Source organism: Trematomus bernacchii, unplaced genomic scaffold, assembly GCF_902827165.1.
Source record: "Trematomus bernacchii unplaced genomic scaffold, fTreBer1.1, whole genome shotgun sequence".
Lineage (NCBI taxonomy): Eukaryota > Metazoa > Chordata > Actinopteri > Perciformes > Nototheniidae > Trematomus > Trematomus bernacchii.
The window spans coordinates 9,065,889-9,093,855 of NW_022987705.1; the positions used below are offsets into that span (position 1 = coordinate 9,065,889).

At 41.1% G+C, this 27,967-nt stretch overlaps 1 protein-coding gene across 1 annotated transcript; it reads left to right on the forward strand.

Moving 5' to 3' along the window:
• Nucleotides 1-446: 446 nt before the first annotated feature.
• On the forward strand, nt 447-26,770 carry cpeb4b (cytoplasmic polyadenylation element binding protein 4b). Its single transcript, XM_034139895.1, has 10 exons — nt 447-892; nt 1,689-2,929; nt 12,581-12,671; nt 16,936-16,986; nt 21,232-21,402; nt 21,733-21,822; nt 22,275-22,393; nt 22,582-22,696; nt 23,723-23,904; nt 25,682-26,770. Exons 2-10 carry the CDS (start codon nt 1,736-1,738, stop codon nt 25,907-25,909), a joined length of 2,241 nt encoding a protein of 746 aa, XP_033995786.1. The 5' UTR covers nt 447-892; nt 1,689-1,735; the 3' UTR covers nt 25,910-26,770.
• Nucleotides 26,771-27,967: the final 1,197 nt, after the last annotated feature.

Below are 27,967 nucleotides of genomic sequence, written 5' to 3' on the forward strand. Positions count from 1 at the left end.
ATATAACCGAATGCATAGGAGCAAATAGGATTATAACAGAAACAGCTAGAAATGGTTTCACAGCTTTCTGTTTCATTTCCACATTTACCATGAAGGACCATGAGATCAAAAAGCTGAACCAACGAATGCTCCTTCTCTGAGGCATTGCCATCCTTTCGAGGGGGGGTTGGGTATCTCAGTTTTCTCACGACCTGATACCGGCTGAATCGTGAAAGGACAGCACCGTGCTTGCTGGGAGGATCTTCCTTTTTCTTTTTCTTTTTTATCATATCTGACCTCAGTAGGCAGTACTTACGGATGGCATGGTTGTATTATTGGTGCATGGCCTTTAAATGTTGTAGGAATAAGGCGAGGCTGCCGGCTCGTCCAGCCAATCAGATACCGAGGTGTGGCTCTGCGAGGGAGTGATCACGGTGCAGAGGGGCGGGGCTAGAAGCGGAAGTGAGTCTCGGCTGATCTCTCGCTGTCATTCGGCCACGGTCGGTTTCAGGAGAGAGGGGCAGCCCAAAGAAGCATACAGGAATCAGGCTTGCTCCGTAAGAAAGACAGTTAGCGAGAAAAATATACAGCAAATTAAGCGAACAATGAAACCGATCGTTTAAGGCTTGTGAAACATCTGCGGCAGGGTATATCTCACTCAGTGACACGTTAATAAAGCTCTTTGATCACACAGTCCAGATTAGAAGATAGAGAGCTGTGTCATTGAGCAGGCAGGACACGTCAGGAGAAGGGAGAAAAAAAGCTGACCGACTGCACTGTACGAGTCAGCTATCAAATCGTCTCTGAAAAGATCTGCCTGACGCACTCATTTTTCAAGGACACCACCTTTCGCTTTCGAACCGAAGAAAGGATCTCGAAAGACATCGCCGAGGTCGAAGCTGGTGATCAGAAGGTGAAAAGACATTTTTATTCTCCTGTATTCAGCCTGTCCAGCTAACTAGCATTTATGCTAACGGTTGATAGCTTGCTAGCTAACATTAGCAACGGATGGAAATGTTAGCCGGCAAGCTAATTTGTCTAGTATATTTTAACCACTTGATTGTCGGCTTTTACCTGACGTGTAAAAATGTAATATGAACAACTGACACTATTCATGGAATTGCTTATATCTGATACATTTTGGGGTTGGTCTCTGGTGACAGCTGTCAAACAAGGTCGAGTAATTTTGCTCTTAACGTTATAACGGTTGATTGTTAATTCTATAAACGTTCATTGATATTTTTTACAGCGGCGATCTGTTAAAGGTTGCATTGTGGGTAATTCATAATCTGTCAGTTGGTCTTTCCAAATGGAGATTGTGTCGACTCGACACAGCAGTGTTTCAAGCTATATTAGTGGCTGCCAGCAGCTCAGCTGAAGACTTACAAGCTGGCAACGTCACGGGGTTATAATTAGCTAAAGATGTAATGTTAACTGGTTGGCATTTTTAAACTGACCAGAGTAATAAGGGCATATTGTTCAGTGCTAAAATGAGCTCATTCATGACAGTGTTGTATGATTATCATATGTCTAGGCATTCACAAAGGGAGATTTAAAGTCCCAACAGAAAAATATATATATATTTTATGTCACTAGAAAATGTCTATGGCCATCACCTAGTTGTTTCTAAATCCCTTGATCTATAGTGCAATGAGAAAGGCTGACTGCTAACTCATTGCCTGCCATCCTGTGTGCTCTTCTCTCAATAGGACCAAACGATCACGGGATAGCATTTGTGTGTGGGGGGAGAAAACAAATGGGGGATTACGGGTTTGGTGTCCTAGTTCAAAACAACACTGGCAACAAGTCTGCATTCCCGGTCCGAATCCACCCGCATCTGCAGCCCCCACACCACCACCAAAATGTGTCGCAGAGCCCTGCTGCCTTCATAAACAGCACCACAGCCGCAGGGAATGGCACCACAGGAGGCTCTCCCTGGCTCTTCCCTGCCTCTGCCACCCACAACAGCGTGCAAGACGAAATCCTGGGGGGCCAAGAGAAGCCCAAAGCACAGCAGCAACAGGAAATGCAAGAAACGCAAGAAAAGCAGCAGCAGCAGTTGTCCCCTGGGAGTCACCAGGAGGTTGGAAATGGTGGTGGGATCATTTCAGAACTGGAAAAAGCCCGGTCAGAGGATGCCAAGACTGACAACGGCACATCTGAAGGAAGTAACGGAAAGGAGAAGCAGCTGCGTCTTGAGTCACCTGTCTTGACAGGCTTTGATTACCAGGAGACGTCTGGTCTTGGGGGAAATGGCCAGGTCCTGTCCAGTACAACCTCCTCATCACTTACCAGCTTCAATAATTGGTCAGCTGCCATTCCACCGGCGCCATCAACCATCATCAATGAAGACGTCAGCTTCTTCAACGCGGCCTCTGCCAACAACGGGCCCCTGCTGTTCCAGAACTTCTCACACCATGTCAGTCCAGGGTTTGGTGGGAACTTCTCCCCTCAAATTGGACCAGCGGCGGCCTTGTCCCAGCACCACCCAGCTCCCCCACCACACCCCCACTTCCAACACCCTCATAACCAACACCAGCAGCATCGACGCTCCCCGGCCTCTCCACACCCTCCTCCGCCCTTTCCGCACAGGAATCCGGCTTTCAGCCAGTTGCCGCATTTGTCCAACAGCCTGAACAAGCCCCCGTCCCCTTGGGGTCCAGCCAGCTACCAGAGCCCCTCTCCCTCCCCCGGCTCCTCCACCTCCTGGAGTCCCGGAGGAGGCTATGGGAGTGGTGGCGGTGGCTGGGGAGGATCTCAGGGCAGAGATTATCGCAGAGGGCTGAATGGCGGGATGACCCCCATCAACTCTATCTCTCCACTGAAGAAGACCTTCCCAAACAACCATGTGGCATCCCAGAAGTACCCTCGCAACAGTCCCGCAGGCTTCAACCCCAAGTCCTGGATGGATGAAGGAGTCGGCCGCAGTGACAACATCTTCCCATTTCAGGTCAGTTTACTTGTGATAGTATGCAATGGTGTTCATACAAAGAGACTATTACATTTTTTCCTGTGATGATTTTGTACCTAAGCATGTTTGTTTTGTGTGTGAATATTTTTTAGCAGTTCCACTTGCTACCAGAATGATTAAAGATCACTGTGTCATTTGCTAGCTGTTGATTTTATTAAAGTATCTGGTATAGCTGCTATTTTTAGACATGGGGGGAGGGTATGGATTTACATGATGCATTTGTTACCGTGTTAGCTTAGAAATCAGTCCTTGGACTCTGTACTTCCACAGCTGTATGTCCCTGATGATGAATAATGTGGCACTGCAGTGGTGTGTGCCACGCACACGAGCTGGGGGGTTGTAGTGAGGAGTAGGGGAGGCATCATGGATGAAGGGAAAAGGCGTGGAAAGGGATGCGGAAATGGTAGAGGGAGTTAGAAATATGGGAAGCAGGAGAGTGTGGATGGACGACCAAGGATGACAGAGACTGTGATGTAAAGAAAAATGTAGACATAATCATAGGATTTCTATTATTCTGGCCAGAAGCAAGGTAATTCTGTAGATTTATAGCCCGAGCCTAATGCCCAATGAGTTTTCAGGATTATCGCTTAATGTATCACCTGGTCATGCTGCCATAGCCTTGCAACTCCTTTTCAAAATGCCAGCCTATTCATGGTTTAATTTTGATAGCCGGGTCCATTCACAATGAAGATGGCGTGAATAATTGTATTATCACATTTAGAAAACAGCAAATACAATTGATGAAAGGAGGTAAAGGGAGCACAGAGATAAATTAATTTTATTGATCTAGCTGATGATTGATTTTGTCGGTCGTTTCAAGGAGGCGGGGGAGGAGAGAGTAGGTTTCCAACAGGCCCAGTTAGACCTGATTCCCTGATAAAAGGCTTCTGTAAGTGCTTTACATATCCTTTGCCTCCTGACCTCTGGGCAGTTTTCCTTGTGCTTTGTCAAATTAACTTCTGGTCAGTCATAGTTACCGGATTGCCATCAGTTTCCCCATTTTGTTTTTTATCTTGGATGTAGACGACAGTATTAAATTGTCTGAATGCTTGCCTGTGTGGTTTCAGCTGTCGGACAATAGCCTAACAGCATTACTAATTGGTTTTAGACCACAAGTAAGGAAATACTTAATTTCCTGGCCATGCCCACCCATTGGGCAAGCCAAGTAAGCAATTTCCAACAAAATAGCAAATTGCCTCAGTTTATACTTTAGAAAGTGATGCCTGCTGTGACCTTTCAAGGAGTTTTCTTATCTCGACTTGCAATTAATGACTCACAGAGCACCACAGGCCAAACGGTAAGGACGCTGTGCTGACATGTCTTGGCATGTCTTAGGCATATTGTTGAATAAGTGGCAAAGCTTACCTTGCGAGCAGCTATTTACCATTAGCTAACACCCTAATTGCTGAAGGTAGTCATGGGGTCAGGTTTATATTTGGCTTTTTCCAAATCATTAGGGCCTAATCCTTGTTAATGTTTGAGTTATATTATGCTAAAATTGACTATTTCAAGCAGCATTCAAATTGACACTGTACCTAGGAACAGTAAATGGTTGTAAATGCTGTATATTAAAGGCTACAGATGAGCAAATTGTTTTTCCGTCCTAAGTGTGAATCTATATCCATTTTGAGGAATGGAGAGCCCCTCCTGGTAGTCCCCATGTTGTCAGATTTAAGTTAAAGCTTGCATGACTGTAGCTGCAGTATGTCATCACGTTGAATCAGATCAGCTAAAGTAGCATTGTCCTTCTGCCCTCTTGATACGGCAAGGACAGGTGGAGGATGGGCAAAGAATGGCGTGTTCATGTGCTTGTGTGTGTGCTTGTGTGTGTGTGTGCTTGTTAATGACTGATTATGCAGGTGTAACCAATTTATAAAGGGATTGCTAGTATAGCTTTGGGAAATTAGAAATAAATATGTACTGTTGAGAATTGAAGATATACGTTGACACTTAACCATTTAGGATTTATAATTTTAATGTCTGAATAATATTTTGAGACTCACAGCAGACATACTAGATGCTGTAACAACAAGCAACTTCTCTCTTTGTGACATGTTGTAAAATAATATTGTAAGTATCATTTTATGAACCATATATCAGGTGTTTTTCTGAAATGTTAACACATGGTATTCTCCCACTCCCTGTAATTGAATAGGATAAAGGTGTCATTTCGGTGTGATATATAGATCATGTTTCAGCGTTGAAGCTGTCACAGTAGGAAACACTGTTCAATTATTACACAAGCCACCAAGTGTCAGGTTTATCTTGTCACAGGCCTCCTCAGTGCAGTTCAGTCTTTAAGATCTGCTGTCCATTTTATTTTCATTAACATTTTATTGCCTTTGCTGACAAATTGCAAAAGACAGATATGTTATATCAATAGATTTGCTGAGCTGTACTGTACTCAAAATAGTTCTTGTCTTGTCTTGTCGAGATCATGCACAGCTCAGATGACTCATGACACATGTTGCCTCACACAAGGCAACCCCACGTTTGGTAACTGAAACAGCAGCTCCCGTGAACATGAACTAAACAGAACCCATGAGGAACTGTCACACTGTTTCACTCTAAGTCCTCTCCTAGCGTCTCCATTTTAGCTCTGACAAAAGATGAAGGATTAGTGGCTTTTGCTTTGGAATTTCCATTTGATCTATTTCTTTGTACACTTTTGGACTAGATATGGTTGTAACATATGGCTCACATAGACAAAGTAGATAGTTCCCCCCCAAAAAGTATCATATTTGTAACATTTGCAGTAAGATGCTAGTCAAACACACCATTAAAACAACAATACATCATTGGTGAGGTATGATAAAACAGGTAACTGCTACAGTTGAGATCCCTTTCTTTGCCCACTTTGGCACCTTCTTAGAATTGCCTAAGGCTAGGACATTACTTTTTGTGTATATGATCAATATGTAGATGTAACTTGAGAACCAGGCCATACGCCATTTGGTGGATATTTTATCCAAAATGGTGTCCAGCACCATGGCACAAAGAGGGAGAAAATGTTCCAGGACTGTGGCTGTTGCTGCAGAAGGCTGGGCCACTGCTGTATTAGAGCAGCTTTAGTATTTGGGATGGGCTCCAGGCCAGGCACACTGCTGCTAACTGCTAATACACTGGTCAGCTAGTAACTAGCCTCAGGCAAGAGATTTGTAATTTTTAAATGCCAGCAAATCTTTTCTTTTCTTGCTTTTTTCCTTTCTATCCATTCATTCGCTATACCTGCTTATACTTGAGGGGGCAGTGAGCCAATCTCAGCCGACACTGGGCGAGAGGCGGTGTACACCCAGGACCTGTATCTAGTCAACCACAGGGCTGGCATGTTAGGCAACCATTTAAGCTCACATTTAAACCTATGGGCTCTTTTGGAGTCACCAATAAAACTAACCTTTTTGATTGTAGGAGTCAACATAAGCTCCCACGCAAATTGTCTTTCTTTCCTTGCTCACTAATTCCTCACCTGTGAATTTCAAGGTCAGAGGCCTGGATCTAAGCCAGGACAGGATATTGTCTCCGTAAGCTGCCTGGGTAACTGTTGGTTACAGCTCCCTCCTCTCTGTTTGTGTAGCTTAGATATACTGCAGCCTTTTACAGTGCTGTTGTATGAACGTACTTTATTAAACTACCTCCCCGTGCCTGCAGTGGAAACACCTGTTGTCCGATTTGATCGTTCTGTTTCCTTTTGACATTTCTTATTCTTTTAAAGGCTGTCTAATCAATGTGACAGGTCTTTAGGCAAGTATCAGATATCATCCAGTGATTTTCTTTACCCATTTATGACGTGTGAAGTACCTGATAATGTTGAGGCTTTATTTTAAAGCAAGAAGCTTCCTTTTTTTCAGGTAGCCTTCCTTCGGTTATTCGTGAAGTGTGCATGCAAATTCTCTTGCGTGCATGTCAACTAACAAACACTCCTAGCCTTTAGGCTCTAGAGGCCCCAGGTCTCAGCCATTACCTCTGCCATTGGTGTTAAATGAGAGAAATGTTTTTTTACACTAATGAGTGGCCTAAGCTTTTCTGGCAAGCACATAACTCTGCTGCTCATACAGCCTCATTGTGCCATTCTCACAGCCTCGAAAGACACTCAGAAACGGGAAATAAGAGAGCTTGTGTGTGTGTGTATGAATCTGCACATGCCCATGAGTGCATAAGCCCTAATTAGTGCCTGGCCTATGTCTTCTGCCATGTGTCTTAACAAAAGAAGAAGACGAAGCAGAATTTATGCAGGAAGTGTCGTATTGTATTCAGCCCAGCTCAGTAAACACAACAAAGGTGTCAGTTCAGTCTAATTCCCTGCCTCGATCACTCATTTTCCACTAAAAGTACACGAACAAACACACGCACAGACACACACTCCATTCAGCCGACACTGGGTAATAGGTCGTTTTTGACAGTTGGGGCTTTTTAATGTCATAGCAGGCCTTTGAAATTCTTTGACCAGGAAGAAGCATAATCGAAAGCATCAAAAGCTCAACCTGCTTCCATTTCCTGCCTTCCTTTCTTCTCTTTTGACTTTTGCCATAACTCGCCACTAGCTTTGCCTCTCTCGGTCAGCCCCTTTCTTTCATCTGCCATTTCCCCCTTCACTTCTTTGCTTTGGGTTTCCTCTCTCTCCCTTTTGTCTCGGGGATATGATAAGATAGATACAAAATAAGGTAAAAACATCAGCCTTCTCTCGAATGAATCCAAGGTGAATTTTAAATAGTTGGGCGTCTCTCAAAACCTAAAAATCATACTGCACCCAAATATATTTTCTTATGTCCTTTACCCTGTGACTTCCTCCACTCTTCCACCCTCCCTCTACTTCCATTTTTCATTAACAGGCAGGTGACATGGAAGATTAATGTTGGAGTTAATCACCCCCAGCATGCTGTATTTAATCATTTTTATTTTCCTATATGTCATCAAAATATGTTCGAGGTTGCCCTCCCTGTTATGTGGTGGTTAACATTAAAACATGCATGAAGAGCTCTGTTACTTTGCAGGTCATTTGATTTACTCTGTTATTTAACATTTTTAAACAAATAAAGATTTAAGATGTTTCATTTTATTAGCTTTCAGGATGTTTTTTTTTAAATCAAGATTCTCTATCATTGCTGTGTGAGATCTGTTGGGGTTGAGGCTTGGTCTATTTGTGGCTTGGTCTAGATACATCAGATTGTATGATATGACACAATTATTCTACACAAGTAGAACATCAAAACAGATTTTGATGTGCCCAAGCCCAAAGATATTCGTTTTTAAACTAATCTAAGGAGGAATATATTCAGCAAATAGTCGAATTTTGGAAAGCTGGAACCATGAAAAGTTTGTCATTTTAGCTTGAAATAACTTAACAGATTCATCAACAATGGTTCAAGGCAGCTCTAGTATCCTGCAGAGCCCAGGAAGCATTGGCTAAGTTGCATTGTCCAAAATGTTCACAGTACTATTTTGTTAGGTCTCTCAGATGAGCTGTTTATAAGGTAATTCCTAGTATAGGATTAGGAATGCACTTTTTCATGCAGTCTAAATGTAATGACTTTATATTGACACTAATAAATGAACCCACAGGTCATGTTTCATTCCTCCCACAATGCCCACACAGGTTTATAGTTTTTGTGCACATTCTCTGATCCACTGAGCCCACGCTGCTGCTTTTCAAATTGATTAAATCAAATGAGATGATTCACTCTCAACTTGTTTAAACCCAATGCTTTTAGATCAGGTCAGTACACATTTGTTGATCCAGGGTCAAACGTTAAAAAATGGTGTCAGGATGGTAGAGGCACTTTGCTGTGCTGGTTAATGCACATCGATCCATCATTATTCAGGGTCACTGTAAAAAAAAAAATGATGTTTTTCGCCTTTCTATTCCATTAACTTTAACTAGATTGGTTCATGGTTATTAAATCCGTTCTGCCTCCCCATGTATACCGGGCTATATTTGACTGAAGCCACCAAATAATACACCATGTACTGCCATGTCCTCTATCTTTATACCTATGGCCTTGGGTTAGAATGGGCAAGCTTTTATAGATAGATCTGATGTGGATTGCACTGTAAATCCTGTGTGTCTTGCCCACAGCTAATCTGTTTTTGTGTGTGTGTGTGTGTCTCTGGATGTAACGAGTGAGCGTGACTGTGTGTGTGTGTATTTGTGCAAGCCCTGCAATCTGTCAGGGATGAGTACTTTGCTGGTCAGCTGGCCAGTTGTTGAGAGAGAGAGAAGGATGTACGAATCTGATGATTAATCATCCTCTGCACCTCTCCAGGCTAATGCTTAGCAACTGCAGAGCACAAGCCAGACCTCATGTCCGCCATACTGAGCCCATCTCAGCCACAAAATGAATTCCTTTTCTCCTGAAGCAATATCATCGGATTACCTTGCAGTGCTACATCAGCCAAGATACATCTGTAATTGTACCAAGGAGATGGTACAATAGAGTATAATGACAGATAAGAATCAGTTATTGAAGCTGTCAAAAAAAGAAGCAGGAAAGGCTCCTGCGTCCGGCTCAGTTTTAATAGTTTACTACAGAAATACCATAACTAAGAGCCATATTGCACTTTAATGCCCTGTATTTGTCCTGGGTAATGTGCTCAAGAGCTTGCTTTAGATGTACTCGCCAGTGGTGGGTTGTATGCTTCCCCCCACTAAGCAGTCCTTCTCTTGTTTCTTCTTCTCCTGTCTTTGAGTTTTTGGTTTATTTGACCTAAAGCAATCGCCTAAGTCCACATAAGATACTGAGGCGGATATGAGAAAATAGTCAACCTAGTCTGGCCTATATCCCTGTATTGATATTTGTTTAGAGGGAGAGTGTGTACTTCTACCCATGTCATCTCTCTGTTAGCATGGTTCCTCAGTCAGTGTGAGAAATCGCTGGTGAAATGTTGGCTACGGCTGTGGATTTTTGGCTGTTTCATCGGCGAGTAGTGTGTGCCAGACTTTCAACAATTGGTCTTTGGTTGATCAGATAGTAAAGCTATTGGATTTCGGGTGCAGGCACCAGACAGTAGATGAAAAAATAAGCTGCCTGCCTGCCCCGACCCTTGGTCATATGACGTAGTTCTGTTTTTCTGAACCCTTTAGCATTTGACCCCTGTGGAGTTCATTGAGCAACAAGGTTTGCTGTGAGCCTTTCTTCCCAAGGTGGTTCTGCTCTCAGACTTTTCTCAACAGACGTTGGCCTAATGTTTGTATGAACTGGTTTCTGGATAACTGAGTGTGTGATGGAGAGGTTATGCATAGATGTATTTGTTGGAAAAACAAAGTGGGGAATGTAGAGGGATTGAACATACAGATAGGTTACTTTTAAGTTGACAGACATGTTGGGTAACTCTTGTTGTGCAAGGCCTGTCCTTTATCAGTCAGGTCGAAGGCAGAGCTGATCACACAGTGTTTGTGTCAGTATATTTTCAGACTGACATCGAGCTGCACATTTAATGATGTACTATTATTTTGTCAGGATTGTAGATTTTCTTTTGACTTCTACTTGAAGATTTTAATTTACAGGCGTTCAAGTATTGTCACACTTTATTCGTATTGTGTTATTGTTAACATCAGCCCACAGTTGTCACCTTTTTGTTTTCTTCATACATACATACGTGAGATCTCAAGTAGGCTGCACAATAGACCTCAATCACACCTTGATGTGAACTGCTTCTACACCTGCTTATTATTCTCAAACTGGAGCACATAATTGCTGTTTTTGGAATGTTACATTTCTCTTAAACTATACACCAAATGAAGTTTCTTTGTTAAAAAAGACTGAAAAAATATAGGCCATGTTGCTGCAGCGTGAAGCTTTATTATCTATAACACCTCACTGTTCACAAGTTTCAAGACATGGCATCATCAAAAAACTCACATTTCATTATTTGGTCTGTCAGCATCTTGCCAGACTCAATCAAATCTAAGCGGATGTTTTCCAGACTTAAATCTAATAGCAAAAAATGTTCTCATGTATTGGCACGGCTATTTTAAAAGCATGGTTCTTTAAAGTCCAGCAGGCTCTACTTCTCCCTGTGTTAAATATTTGTACTCCAGTGTTAAATTGCTCATGTGTGTGTTTTACAAATACTGCATTTACATCACTATATTTTACATAAAAGGCTAATGCCTGGTTTAGGTTATTATTTTGCAAGGCAAATAGTTTTAAAGTATTTTATCACTACATGTTTGATACAATGGGTATGATGCAGAAAGGAAAACAAATGTATTTCAGTCGTGACCAGACAGTTAGGAAATAAATAACCATGAATATTTTAGTCACCATGTAGAGTTTATTGGAAACAACATTAGCCAGAAGAGTCATTGGCTCTGTGCGGTGTGAGCGCTCTGACGCATAAATGAGGAATACACAACTTTAAAGGTATTTCTGCTTTTAGGGTGGCATCGGAGAATAACTGGAACATTGGGGATAGACAGAGGAAGGAATGAGCAATCATTCATGTGATGTTGTGGGGACATTTAGCGCTGACTGTAAACATAAACAAGGAGAATATACATACAATACTATAGTCTTCACTGTGGTTGTTTTGGATACAAGGAAGCCACAATAGTTCATCAGTTTGTTATCATGTTGTTGTCAAAAGCTGCTCTCTTTCTGTTTGGCTGAGGTGGAGTCAAAACAGAAGCCTTATCAGCATGGCACTTGGAGAATGTGTTTGTTTATGGGCCCATGTTTTTGATGCCTGCATATATTTTGTGTACACATTCATGGTTGTGATTTCTCTTACACATATGTGTGCGTACACATAAATATTTGCAGTATGGATGGTATGCCAAGGTTCCCCTGTTTGTAGGTGACAAAGCTGTTGCCCAAGAATTGGCTCGGCTCCTGTTTCGTTCTACTGCTGGTTTTACTGTTGACTTCCATTACGATGCATTTATAGCTCAGTTAGGTTGTGATATTAAGAACACATAATAACCACACGATAACGAAAATAGTGTTCAGTTGTTTTTTTAAATACAATATAATCTAAGTATACAATAAGACATAGATACATTTAATTATGCCAACATAAATACCTGTCCCATAGTCGTCTATTTTTGTCTTTTTAGCTTCGGTTTGGGGGCTATAAAAACAAAACAGGACGGCGACATCTTTAGAGCAGAATAAAAATCAGTTAAGCAGGCAAAAAAGAAAACTTTTATCTCAGTTTTTACATAAGTCTGCAGAATATATTAGTGAATCACTTGAGATTCCACTCATGTGAAACTAGGGCTCACTCCTAATTTGTGTTGTTTGTCACTTCTGCTATATAGGCCAATGCCAAAAACTGTGAGAAGCATAAAAACAGCGTCCATCATGAAGTGGAATCCTTGCAGTATCTTGGTATTGCATGTATTCGTGGGATGGTAGAAAGAAATGTGAAGTGCTATTATGTCTTTTTCATTTTTCTAAATGTATTTGTATGCTGTCTTGTCTTGTTTTTTCTCTCTGATCAGCTTGAATTAACTGAGGCAACGTTACATAAAAAGATTCAGATAAATCTAATTGCTCAAGTTGCTTCCATGGACCAGCTGAATCTTCAACTTGAAAGCCTGTTGGCTGCCACACAATGTATTTATTTGTCATGTCTTTGAAGCAGGGAAAGAAAAAGTAATTAATGTTTACTGTCTTTCTCTTCTTTCTGTAGGAGCGCACCAGGTCATTTGACAGCTTCAACATGAACACGCTGGAGAGCTCCCTGATCGACATCATGAGGGCCGAGCAGGACACCCTGAAAGGTGAGGATTGAATTCACGAACATTAAACACTTATATAACATCCAGTAACGATTGTACGCTCTGTTGACCGCACGTACGTAGTGCCTAGAAGACAAAATAATGACTCAATACATCAATGTTTGGATTTCAGTCACTGATAATCCATACACAAACTAAACTAAAAACATGAGTTTGTACCTGGTGTATTCTCGCACTTTAGCTGTTCTTCTATAGGTGTGGACAAGTGTGGCTTGATTTTTACGTGTTACACTTGAAGGTAGAGCTGATCATACCTAATACACTCTTACTCACGATTTAACTAATTCTTAGCAGCAACGTTTCACTTCCTCCACAGATCAGATGTCTAGACATTGTCTTCTTCTTGTTGTGATCAACAATAACACGAGAGTTCAAGTCACACCTTTGTGTTCCTCTTCCTTTTCTCTCCTTCCCACTCTGAATTCAAAACAGCTAAATGTTTTCTCACTTGGAAAATTCAATGCAATGAGTCTGACCTCCTTTTCTCTTTCATTTTGAGAAGGAGGCACAGCGAGAATACAAGGCGGATGGAAGCTTAGGCTTTGTATTTAAGAGGGGATTTGTGAAATAGATGGAAGGACTCCCACTGATCTGAACTAAAGTTGTTGGCCATCATCAGTTTCTAACGATCACAGCTGCACAGCCTCCTGTTACGAAGGATAATAACAATCTTATAAAAACAATGGTGCACAGTTGTTTCTGTACAAAAAGTCTGGCACATGTTTGAAAGACACACATCTGTTACCTGAAGTGTGAGGATGTTAATCTTTCAGTGTACAATCAGAACAAACATATTCTCCAGATAATGCCAGTAAAAAGTGAGAACATGAAACCTTTCTCTAGTTAGGAAACAGTGCTTAGAAACTGGTGTAGGCTGATGCTGTACCTTTGTACCTTTTAAAGAGATTAGTCCATTGGATTTCTGGGTCAGTGTAAATCCCTGTATTCCTACTCTTTGAAGCTCTCTGCTTTATATGGATTTGATGATTACGGTTGTGCATACACTCAGTTGCCAGTTTATTTGGTACATCTTGCTTAAACCAATGTAGTGTAAAACGTATAGAATTAAATTCCAATCGTCATTAATTTGTGTTTTTGTTGGTTTGCTGTTGAACTTTACTCGGATATACTGATTCGTGTTGCTGATATTTACAGTAGCCCCTCATTAGACAAAATGATAGAAATAGGTACACCTAACTGAAACTCTAAACTGGTATTCTAAATGGAATTTATTCTAAAGTACGGGCTGACAGAACAAATAATCCTGCATTGGAAATTGGACTCCAACTGACCTGGATTATTGATTGATAGAGACTAGGCAACATCTGTTATTGGCTGAATGTTGTTAGGCAACGTTGGTCAATGGTAACCCAGAGAATAGGTTATTGAATGCAGCAGGTAGCCAGTGTTGTTTATTGTTTAAGAGGGTGTAACTGACAGTTACTATAGATAGAGTGCTTAGCTAACAAGGAATACTGTGGCCAATGTTAGCTGTTGGTGGGAAGGGAGGAGCTAAAGGAGTAGTTCTGGTAATGATCGTCATTTGAAGGGAAACACCTTTGGAGTATTAAAGACTCGGGTGTAGATTTTAAGTTGTTAACACATATTTGAGTAGTTACTTTAAAACAAGATAACCATCTTTTGTTTTGGTTGTGGTCTAATGGGCTTAGTCCCAGAAACTGGTAGACAAAAGATCTCAAAAAGCCAGTATCAAGAAGTTTTCCTTTTCCAGAATTTATGTTAGAATGTCTTATTTTTTAACATTTAAATACCGTTACTGTGCATGACCTACAAAGAAAGGTTCAAACAGTTCCACCACCAGAATGACAAGATGAGTGAAAACTCTCAGCTCCAGACTCTTCAATTTCACTTCGTATTTATTTCAGCCTCACACCCACTGTGCTCAGCCACTTCCAGCTGTGATGTAATGTTCTGCTGTCAAACTTTAGTAAATCTCCCCTCTATATTAAGAGAGGAAGACTAGAAGGTTAGCTCATTAGCTAGTGCTGGTGTCTTAGCTCCAGCCATGCTGGCACAGATTCCTGCGACTGTTGGATCCAAGAGCCGGGCATCTGAATACAAAACAAGTTTCCTTGGAAATTGAAAACCCACACGCTTCTGCTTCAGAAAGAATCAAACTATGTAGGGTTTGGACATTATGAAGTATTTTTAACTTGAACTTCCTATAGAAGTTGAATGTGAATTATTTGTCCATTTTGTTAAATTCATTCTAGGTTATTTATTCTTCTTATGTCCTTTGACCTGATCTTTCTTCAGTCATCCTCTTCAGATGTGTTCTCATACAGTGCCCCAATCTTTACTGCTTTCACATGATTTTTTTTTAGCCCTTGGTCTGCTTCAAAATTCTACTTTGTTTATTCCTTGTTTCCATAATTATAGTCCAGGCTTATACACTGCTGTACCAAGGGTGGCAGTAACTTATGTGACTCCTCTTTTCCCTCACAGCAAAGTCAAAAGAGAAACATAATTACAGCACATTTTCTTTGAGTGCTGACTCTTCTCCAGGCCAACTGGCCCTTGCTCTCTCCTGCTCTCTGTCACATACGTACAGGCATGCCTACACAAATATGCCCACCCGACTCTAATAAACCCAGACAGAGTGCATACACAAGCACGTTTAGATGCACACACATTTCTCATTCCAGCAGAACATATTGAACTTAGAGAGTGCTATGAAGCAAGCGAAGAGGCGAGACAAAATGTCTCTAGAAGTGGCTTTGAATCGCTTCCAGCATTGTCCTGACTGACAGAAAGGATCCCTCTGTTCAGCCACTACACAGACACACACTCACACACTCACACACCGCCCTGTTGTGTATGTGCTTGTGCATGCATGTGCTAAAACTGTTACTGCACTGAACATGTACTCAGCCAGCAGCTTGCAAATGAGGTTCACAGAGCGGGCACGCAGCACCCTGCAGACACACAGGGATGTGGTGGGCTTACGTGCCTGCACATTTGCTCCTCAGAGGCTATTAAAGGCTCTTTAAATCCAATATGAAGGGTTGAGCTGGGATGGACTTTGATTTTGGGAGGCGCACATATCAGCTCAAACACTATATCACTGAGCTAAATTACAGAGGGAGATAAACTGTTGAATCTTGCCTTGCAGTGTAGAGAAATCTAGCACGTCTACAAACTGGTTTTGGTTGGCACCTTTACATTTATTTTGACTGAAATGTAATTATTTAATGATACGTAAACTAACCTGTTAATGCCCAGATTGTGATAGAATGTATTGGAATATTTAGTATACTATCGTATAGTACAGTATAGTAGCTTCCACAACCATGGGGTGACACGTCCTGGTTTCTGTGTTTGATTTGTTTTATGCACCACATCTACCAAGTACTGTGTGGATGAATAGGCGAGGTGTGGGGGAGGGGCCATCAGATTTCCATGTGACCGAGGCGTCGGAATGCACCAATCACAGGGCGGTCCGTAGCCATACAACAATGGTTGTACTATTTCAGCGCTTTCGTCTCATTATCCCTCTGCAGCAAGCAGGCCTTGCATAACTTTGAAGCTTGTTTGGCATCATAACATGTATTTGTGTGGGTGCAGGCGTGTGTTTGCGGGCCTTGCAAGTGGCTCAATGTAAAATGTATGATATGAGGCTCAGAGAGAGAGAGAGGGAGAGGCACACACAGGGAAATGGAGGTCGATGAGACGCAGAGAGATGGTTGGTGTCCCACAGATGTAGTCTCTAATGAGATTGATGTGAAAGCAACACTCAGTGTTCTCATATCTGTTATCGCCACTGCATATTCTGTCTGGGCACTCCTAATGAACTGTCAAAAACACCCAGTGTTCAATATGTTCTGCTGTGCAATTCAGCTTTTTCAAACCAAATCCGTGCCCGTGTATTTGGGATTTGTCCTACGTTTTGTGCAGAATTGTTTAAATATATTCTTCTCTGAGCATGCAGCATTAATCAAGAGCTTTATCACGGTCTCAGCCTTTTGCCAAATTATTAATTGCTTAACTGATAATGGATTCCTCAGATTGTGGGTTTATAATTTTATGGCTGCCATTTTGTTTTTACTCTTTTTTTTTTTTATAGACATGTTCTGTTAAATCTCAAAATGGGACTGCATATAATAACGGGATATTAACTGTAAAGTATACAATCAATCATGATTCAAAACATAACTTTGTGTTTCAAATGAAGTAATATGTAGGTACCAACATGTTAAATATTTCTGTTCTGTGTCTCCTTGCTTAGGTCGTCTTGGTTTCCCCCATCCAGGAGGAGACAACCCCCTGCCCCTCAATGGTACGTATGGCAACCAGGTTTTCAAGGTTGTTGTCCTTGATTCCATATTAAATTGCTCATTAATCTAAAAATAGGAACCCACCTGGCAGTCTATATGAAAGGTTAAAAAACATACAAGATCATTATGCTTCCTGTACTAAAATATGCTCTCTCAGGTAAATCATGTCAGCTTTTACCCATTTAAGCGCTATTTATAAAGTTTGCCTCACCCAACTTCAGTGACTTTTGTGTCTTTCACTTTGTCTTGAAACTGTGTGTCCGGCCGCTGTGAAATAACCTTGAGGGTTTAAGATTTGAAAAGCCTTGTGTGCCCTTGCTTGCCAACGATTCAAGGCAGTCAAAAAGTCCTGCCCGTCTGCTTATACATTTTTAGAATAAAATCAAATGCACCAACTTGCCTCCTGTTGGTTAAGGTAACCAACAATAATTTGTGTTGACGACCTTTCACCTACTTCTGACCTTTGGTTGGAACATTTTCCTTTCCCCTTACTAAATCCCCAAATATGTAGTACGATAAAGGGGGAATGAAAGGAGATTAATAGGTGGGTCATTTAGAGATAGAATAGCAACAGTAAGGGACCGCCTATATGCGTGTTATCTTAACGTGAGGACCAAGACATTCTTGTCCTTTAAATAGCATCCCTCTTTCTGACTGCAGGGTTTCATGTTTGCAGATTTGATTTTCGGTGTTTCACATACTGCAAAATCCCCTTGCTGGACGCAAATTAGGGGTGTTATGTTACGTTATGTTCTGTGGTAGGATAGCAGTAGGACTCTATGATGTACCTTTTTTGGGGATTTTGATGCAAAATGGGAGGCTGTTTGTAGTTTATCTATACATATTTTACTCCAAAATATATCCCATCATTATGTTTCTGAAAACCTCCCTTGCAGATTAATAGTTATGTTCTAGCTGCCCCAGTTTCACCATATGGTCCTCCCCTAGAGAAGAACAACATTGCTTTTCTAACAGTATATGAATAACCCGTCTGGCCAATCCTCTTGACATGGCACAGTTTCCACAACAGCAGTTAAATATTTAGCCACCTCTCATTCCCCTTATCATTGTGTAATTGTGTTGTTGAAGCAGCCTTTGCCTTCTGGTCTTGGGCCAGGATGTAAAACACGAGAGGTCGGTGGTTTGTTCACAAGATCGCCGGGTCACATGGTGAGATCACATGGTCAGGAGCTGTCATGAAGCCCTGAGACAGATGGTGCCAGCGGATAGGCAGGATTCAGAGGTTGCACACCCTCTCTCTCTCTCTCTCTCTCTCTCTCTTTCTCTCCCTCTTTTTTGTCTCATAAGCGTATACAGATTGCATTCCTCATTCTCTTGATCTCTCGCTCTCATTTTCTCTCACCCCCACATAGTGTTTTATCAGCTTGTTCCTCCATCTCTTCCAATCTATTTCTCTCGCTCACACACACACACACATCTTTTTATAGCACGCTCCTCTCTGTTTCAATCTGCTTTCCTGTTTTCTCTGTCCTCTCTCTTTCTATCGCTCATTGACCTCACACCCCCCCCCCCCCCCCCCCCCCCCAGAGCTAATGTCCATCTGGGTTGGAAAGTCCACCGAGGGAGCGGAGGATTATTGCTTGCGCATTCTGGCCACTTCTTCATCCTCTCCGTGTCCTTACAGTTTTAGAGGGGTCGCTGCTTCAATCTCTCCAGTGTCCACAATTTTAATTAGTTTCACTTCAGCTCTGTGCAAAGAAACATTATGTCCCAAGGCGCGTATTAAATTGAACGGGAAAATAGAGCATGTTCTTTAGTACACATATGACGCCGAACCGCATTGTGGACTGATGGACTTGTTAGATGGATTTTAGACAAGGCAGAAAAAGAATTGGATTTCTACAGCATAGATTAAACAGAAATGGTTGCCTGTGAGACAGTACTGTATTCATCTCAACAAAATTATCTAAGTGTTAAACCTCGCGACAGAGGCATATTAAAGTACATGTATGTTAAAATGGCCGCCGCCCTCTCTGCTTGGTCCCCTGTTACCTTCCTTGGCCGCAGAGCTGCTATTGATTTTATTTAGTCAATAATGGAGTTTGAAATGGTTATCATGCGATGTCGATGAGGCTTTTTGTTTACAGTCTTAAATGTAACTCTAAGAAGGTAAATTACATATTGTGAAATGGCTGGCCATATCCAGAAACACTTGACGGAAACTGTTCTGTTATTACTTCTGGCAGTTTCATTCGTTTTTTGTGGAAGTGAGTCACAATAGTGGTCCCTCAGCAACAGACTCGAACAAAGCCGCTGCCACTGGGAACACTTAGATTATCGTGCCTGTCGGAGTCTCAAAATGAATGGCTTGTCTCTGCTTTTTTGTTAAATAATAGGAGCATATAAGTTGGAATTCAAATGTGAATTGTTTTATTGGTTTTCTATTTGTTTCATATATTTGAGAGACTTGGTGTGCATGTCACGATTTAGTAAATGTTGGGTTATTGACACATTTGTAGGACATTTCGTTTTTTTGTGTGAAGTTTATTTAGAACAAAGTTGTGAACCCTTTTTTTAGTTTGTTGATTAAATCAGTTGGATTTTTAGAGAGAAGAAGAAAAATGTTGGTGTTGGTATTGAAACTGTGTCTTTTATCTCGTATGATATTAAATTCCTTTGCATCTTAATTTTTTTAACTACTGTATAAACAGCCAGGTGAAAATGATTGTTGAATCAACTTACACGTCATTGTACATCTCTGAACTACGGACTTATACTTTCCATGCTGCAGTGTTGATACAGTGGTATGGTGGCTAATTATAATTCACAGCTGACTGATAGAAAACAGGGCAGAGGGATGGACAGACAATGGAAAATGACTCCATTGTCATGAAGCACCTGGCACATTTATTGGTATAGTGTATAATGCACCTTTTACAAATACCCTCTTCTTGGATTTGTCCTTATTCCACATGCAGCCAGGAATTATAGCAGGAGACGAGGTAAAATAAAATCATGGCTCAAATCCAGCTCTCTTGGTCTCAATAAACTGTCTGACTTTGTGATGTGAAGCCGTTCTGTTATGATTTTTTTTTACGTTACAGTGCGTTGGTTGTTTAATGAATGCTCGTAAATGGTTTTGGAATGACTCAGCGCTTTGTACAGTGAAGTGACATGTTTGTCTGCATGATTGTCTTCAGTGTCGCATCTTGCCAACAGCTTGAGAAGTGATCTTATGCATCTTTCATCTTTAATTGTGCGTTTATCTCATTATGCTTTCTTTTTTCTCATTTACACACACATTTTGCAAGATTGTTAGCTCAGACAATAGATGTTATTGTCACATTTGGCTGAAAGTTATCAGGAGAGGAGACACACAAAGTGTAGCATTTGATTTACACACTCGGAGAACAGAAGAATAGACACATGGCCAGGCACATGGCTGGACACCCGGACACACACACGCGCGCACACACACACTCCCCACTGACACCAGCACAAACTGTAAGCTGAGGCTAACTCTGTTGCATAAATCTCTATAAAGCAGCTCAGGGCAGGTTGTATAGGAGCAGGAATAGGCCGGAGAGAGCTTAGTCGCTACAACACAAACATGCACAGTCCACTGTGAAAGTATTAACCAGAGAATTGCTGCGTTTGTTAGAGAAAAGCTGCGTGCATGTTCAGTACTTCATGGAAAATACATTTGCTGGCCATGCAAGAAAGAAACCACGTCTCATTCTGCATTCATTGTATTTGTATTGTTTTATGTGTACTTTCAAACTGTTTTTTCTTTATTTTACATGACTGGAATGAACTCAAACCACTTTTATTTTTAGCTATGTTTTTATTTTGTTACATTCCACCCTACTAACCATTGTGTTATATGTTACCCTTTACTCTTCTTCTTTGTTTTACCTTCAGAACGTTTTTCTAATAGTATTCTAAGGTTTTTGTATATAGTTGCTGTTGTTTAAGGGGTTTAGAAACTAACTGCGACATCATGCTTTAATTAAAGGTTACACAATGTAATATAAATGTTTTAATGAATCCCTAGTGATGTGCCTTGCATGCTACTCACTTGCCTTTATTATGTTGTAAGTGATGTCAGATCAGATTGCCCCTTCCACCCAGAATATTAATGCAGTCAACATAGAATGAAAAGTTGTATGTACGGTTATCATTACTGCCTTAGGGGTAGTGTTGTTATGACAACAACTCCCAGGATCACTCCTCAGGAAATAAACCCTTCCTCCTCCTCTTCCTCTCTCTCTCTCTCTCTCTCTCAGGCCACTCCTCTCTCTTCCCCATGGAGGATGGTTTCCCTGACGATGACCGTGGTGATCAGGGTCTTGCAGGCCTGGGCTCCCCTCACTGTTTCCCTCACCAGAACGGAGAGCGTGTTGAACGCTACTCACGCAAGGTCTTTGTGGGAGGACTGCCCCCTGACATAGACGAAGGTACAGATTCATCATTTTACAGTTAAAAAGATTGACACTTACAAGATGGAGACTTGAGAGGGCAATTTAAAACATAATCCAACAAAGTCAAATCTTAGGCATTTAATTTGATTGACTTGACAAACATTATCACTCTGACTGTAAATTAGACCATGAGATATTACACTACACATTTCTTTAGATAAAAACTATGGAATTTGTTCAAATGTTCCTGCAATTTATATGTATTTTTTTTTAGATAGTCAGGCAGGACTTTCTCTATAAATTATCAGTGTAATTGTTTTTTTGTTTTATCTCCAAATTCTCAACAATAATTCATTCTGACTTCAGACGAGATAACTGCTAGTTTCCGGCGTTTTGGACACCTGTTTGTGGACTGGCCTCACAAAGCAGAGAGCAAATCCTATTTTCCACCCAAAGGTTTGTTGAATTATTTATTATGTCTCACAATTGTTTAGAGTTTTCTAGCTGGGTACATTTTTCAGTAGTATTTTCTGATTCCAATGTATCTTCAAAAATATAGATTCCTGTTACTGCTTCAGTGTCTTTGTGTTTCCTTGTGAGTCAGATATGTATTTGAATGGAATCTATTTCTGTATTCAGTAGAGAAATGTCAGCCTTGTATCTGTGTACTACCACTATTCATATGTGTGCGGTCTGTTTTTTATTTACAGTTTTGTGTGAAGCACTTAGTAGCCATGTGTGGACTGTTTGTCCGTTTCTCTGTCTATTTGTTAAAGCTTATTCCTTCCCGCTGTGCACGCAGAAAGCTGTATTCAGCCACAGTTATCATTGCGCTTCAATCCAACATGAGTCTTTGTCAATACGTGGTGTCCCCAGCAGCATGAATAACTCTGCTGTGTTACGTGCAGGCTACGCCTTCCTGCTGTTCCAGGATGAGAGCTCCGTGCAGGCTTTGATCGATGCCTGCATTGAAGAGGACGGCAAGCTTTACCTCTGCGTGTCCAGCCCCACCATCAAAGACAAGCCGGTCAGTGGGAACACACACACACACACATACACATACACATACACATACACATACACATACACATACACATACATACACACACACACACACACACCCCCATCCATCTGCTCACATCATTAGTTTCCACTGAACTCAAGGAAACGTATGACTTCTACTTGACTTTGAAACCTCATGTCGTGTGTGTTCAGGTCCAAATTCGCCCGTGGAACCTGAATGACAGCGACTTTGTGATGGACGGATCTCAGCCTCTGGACCCGAGGAAAACCATCTTTGTGGGAGGGGTCCCTCGTCCGCTCCGTGCAGGTACTCTTCATTCTTATTTGACTCTTTTTCCAACCATGTGAAACCACAACATATGAGTCTTTATGATGACAACACTTACCTTTTTGAAGTGTGTTGTATACACACAGGTTGAATCCCATGTGTTTGGTATTGTCTCATTCCCCTATTTCTTTATCAAAATGCTTTAATACATTAATCAATCTGTACCTTTTGCTGTGTACATTTACACTGTTTTACACAAATAAGAAGCCATCCTTGACTTCCCCTTCTTTATTTCCTCCTAATCTTTGAAATGTCAGCTCTAAACACAATTCTCCTTTCTGTGAAACCCTGCAATGTGATCAGCTTGTGTTCATAATAAACATACGACCTGCTAGAGGGTAGAGCTAAAAGAGGCACTGTGCCGCTGAGACTGGCTTTGACCTACACTGGAGCGTCAGGAAGTTCCCTCAGTGGCACGCTGTGCTGTGCAGAATATTAAATTCCCTTTTATCCGGATAACAATGTTGTGTGCGCTGAGTGCTCATGTTTTCTGCACTGCTGGTAACAGTGTTCTAGACTCTAGTTGAGGTCACATAGCCCTGTGGCGCATCACATATCTAATAACCTTGTGTAACATGGGTCTACATTCACACGTATTAACTTGACATATTAAAAGAAAAGCTATTTGCCTTTTTGCTGTTTTAACAAGTTAATTTGCCTTGTTAATTCACAAGGTTATCTCTGCCAGCTTTTTAGAAAAACCCAATAAAGACTGCAAATTAAAGTGTTGGGATTTATAGTAGCCATTTTAGTAGCTACGCTCATATTTGCTCCATCAAACGCTTTTGATCTTGAATCCATCTGTGTTGACGGCTTTAAGCCCTCAGATAAACAACCCTCATCAACTTGTCGTGCTTGTGTTGGTACATGGGCATGGGCTCATGTATGTTCCTGTGTGTGTGGAATAGTCGCTGGATTTTAGCCAGAATGTTAACATTGTGTTCATGTTTTTAGTTTTGTAAATATTTTGTTCAGCTTCTTCAATGTGTCTTCCCCCCCCTGCAGTGGAGCTGGCCATGATCATGGACCGCCTGTATGGAGGGGTGTGCTACGCTGGCATCGACACAGACCCTGAGCTGAAGTACCCCAAGGGAGCAGGGCGGGTCGCCTTCTCTAATCAGCAGAGCTACATTGCTGCTATCAGCGCTCGCTTTGTGCAGCTGCAGCATGGAGAAATCGATAAACGGGTGAGTGGAGAGAAAAGAGAGCTCAGTGTTTTTTTAAGTCCTCCTTCGTCTCCCCACAACTCACTTCCTGTTCTCTTTCTGTCAAACAGTCTGTTGAGAAGTAAAAAATGCAGTATGATACAGAATGAGTTTGCTATATTGGATTACAGTGCAGAAAGTGTAGAGAAGCACATCTGGCAGAATTGTTGATTCATTTTAGAAGATCAGGGCAAGAAGCAATATGTTCTGAATCCAAGCTATGAGGGGAGTTTCTTTTGACAAAATCAAATTGAATTTGACCAAAACAGCTGCCATGAAGTGAGCGCACAGAACAGTATCAAAAGGCCGTTATTACATTTAGATGAAATCCATGATAATAAAGGTCTGTAACTTCTTATTTAACCTATATTTCTATACTACAGATGATTAGCATACATACTAATTCATAGCAATGCGTTGTTACATTGTACAAAGAGTATAAGTGAAATAACAAGAACAGTATAACAATGTACCGTTTAAATTAAAACAGTAACAGGTAGAGTTAAAGAGCATTACGTGTCATCGCAAATTATTCCATGATAAAACTGCATTAATATTACATACATACATTTAAACAGTGTACAGTTGTGTGATACATTTACACTTTGGCAGTAAGGCCATCAGTGATTTACACACTGTTGTCAGCAGCCAATGAATTACAGCCGTAGAGATTACAGAGCTCTGTAGTTGCTTCATATTATTCACATTTACACAATAGAGGGGAGTGAAAAAAAGAACATGAGCTGAAATCCAACAGAAATATTTAGTGAAGAGGTTACATGGTGATATGAACTACAGGAATAATAGTACGCTGCTTTCTCATTTGCATAATTACTGTTCACATTTTGTAGACCTTCTTATTGACATTCACTTGCTAATAGCACAATCCCTCATCCCTGACTGGTTGGAAAAAGCAAATGAATAGTGAACAGTATGCAAAGGGAAAGGGAGAATTCACAAATAACAACATGTTGAGCCTGTCACATGCAATGTTTCATCTGAGAGCTCACTGTGGCTGTTCCCTCTTGTTCTCTTACTCCCTGTGATAAATAAAACAAGTCTTAATCCTGCTGACTCCGCCCCTCATGATGAAAGCTGATATTTAAAGAAGGTCAATACATGGGCTGGAGCGGCTGTTCCTTACAAACATACACTGTAAAAGGTTTGATCAGAATCAGGTTGATTACCAAGTAGGTTAACACATACGAGGAATTTGACTTGGTGTTATGGTGCGTGCATAAAAATACATACAAATAAAACGAGAATTAAAAACACAGATAGAACACCATTTTAAGAACACTATAATAACATTAAAAAAATACAGTAAAATATACCAATATTAACATTGAATATGATTGAAATCGTGGAAATGAAATTGGAATAAAATATGTGCAGTAATAAAATATATATTTTTTTAATCTAATGCACATTTATAATTCTTTATTTTCTGCAGTACAGGCAACACATGCAGACGAAGGACACGACAGTATGACGAGATGACAATGCCAGCCACACAAAAACATAATATTAAATAAATATTACACAACAAAACTGAGTTAATAGGATTTCTTTAGTATATTTATTACATAGTATAAAAAAATATACGCTTTCAGATAAACTTTCTACCTTCCAGGTGCCATCGGTTTCATTTCCTGCAAGTTTGAGCAACATATGGTAGAACCAGGATTGATAAAGCAGCATGCAGACACACGTTTGTAAAGGAAACAACACGGCTAATGTCTACTGATTCCCCCCCCAGGTGGAAGTGAAGCCATACGTGCTGGACGACCAGCTGTGCGATGAGTGCCAGGGAACTCGCTGCGGCGGGAAGTTTGCGCCGTTCTTCTGCGCCAACGTCACCTGTCTGCAGTACTACTGCGAGTACTGCTGGGCGGCCATCCACTCCCGCGCCGGACGGGAGTTTCACAAACCCCTGGTGAAGGAGGGGGGGGACCGCCCCCGCCACATCTCCTTCCGCTGGAACTGAGCGGGGGACAGAGAGGGAGAGGCAACAGGGAGCAGAGGGCAGGTAGTGCAGGAGTCGCAAATCATTGTACAAATAAATGCACTTTTCTGTTGCTGGTTCCTTTTCGCTCTAATTTCACTGAACCTTTTTTCATTTTTTTAAGTTAATATATATCTATATTTTGAAGATAGAAAAAAAACTGGAATTATATCCAAATATGTCCAGCAAGGAAAAAAGATGTGTAACATAAATTTATTTATGCGTTTGATTTTTGAAATATTTGTATTAGTTCTAAAAAACAACAACATATATATAGGAACGTTTGAAGTGTGATATGGTACTCTTCTATTCAATTGGCCTTTTTATTTTTTTCTAAACAATGTATTTTATTTAATTTTTTAAGAACTGTCCCCAAAACAAGACACTTAATTTGACTTTTGATTGACTTGTTTTGCAAGTGCTGTTGTAACAGCATATGATTGGCTATTTATTTCTTAGGTGTGATTTAAGTTCTCTGTCGATTACAAGAGGCTCCAGAGCAAATGTGAATTGAAAAGGTGTTGCTAAAGAAGAGTGCACTTATTTCCAATTTGAAAGAGCGCAGACACAGTATACGAGACCCTTAGTAGTCAACCAAAGCTCAATATTGAATTAACTTAGAAGAACAGAGAGGGCCCACTGCAGAATGAAATGGATTCTTTTCCCTCCCATATCAAAATGTTTGAACCTCTCTCTTTTTATGATTTCCAACTTCACACAAATATTTTGATGTTACTTGAAAATCGCAACGAAAATTTTAGCAACGCATATTTGGGTTTTGATCTCCATTTTGACATGCAAAAACTAATACCTCAAACTCAGCTGCTAATGTGCCGATACAGTTAAGAAGAAAGGAAAAAAAAAGCAAGAAAGAAAACATTATCACCCGCTCGTGTTCTCCTTTCCTTAGAACTATAATCAAAGGGAAGTGATGCAACAGGCAGAGTGTGATGTGACAGGCACAGTTTTGTACTCACTTGCTTCATCGCCTCCTTATTTTTTTATTCAAAGCCAGGGTTGTGCTAGGGACAGAGCGGAGCATCGTACAGTATACAGTGTATTTGGGGAATGTAAGGCGGAGGGAGGCTACAGGAGAGACAGAACGGCTTAAAGAGATAAGCCCAGCCCCCCCCCCCCCCAGCCCCCCCCCCCCCCCCCCTCTGTCTGCCTGCTAAGCTAGCAGCTAACAGAGTGTAGGGCCTCGTTCGTGGATCAAAACCTGTTTTCTGTGTCCGAACACCGCGGGGGTTTGGATCCAGATCATTCAGGACTGAGGTTAAGGTGTCTCCTCGAGAGAAGGGTGGTCTAGTAGTCCACCATTTTATTGCAGTTTCTACGGGGCTACCACCAAATGGAAAATGCCTGTCCTTTGTTAGTCTTTTTTCGATGAATTTGTGCAATTCTCCCAAGTCTTTAATGAAAAAGTTCTACTTCGCATCCGAGAGTCAGCTACATTTAATGCAAGAAGCAATTCAAGTTTATCGGATTTCCCAATCGTCAGCACACATTTGAGTCATGGAGGGATCTGCCCTTTTGGCGAACCCTCTGTCCTTTCTCCTGCCAAGCTAATCCAACTCAGCATCCAGTGTTTTTGAAGCATAAATGAAGATAGTCTCTGCAGTGTGCTCTACTACTACACACTTATGACCCACATGCAGTTTGCTCTTGATAACAGTCGGTTGTACCCAGTGGCTTTTTGGGAACCAAAGATGGCTGTGCAGTAGTGGGTCATACTGTAGCTCATTTCTTATTTGGTTTTTTTTATTCTTATGTTCCTTCTCATTACTTCAAGGAAGTTTTTTTTCATATATCTTTTTTTTTTATTATTCTGTCACTTCTACCCAGTTTTGCTTAACTGTCAAGCCCAGCAAACCAAAGATTGGCCTTGAACATGATATATTTATATATATATATTTGACAGTGCAGTCAAAACCCATTAGAACACCAGTGGAAAAACAACAGGGCTTGCAGACACACACACACACACACACACACACACACACACACACACAAGTTCTCCATAGCTCAAAATGGAGGTGC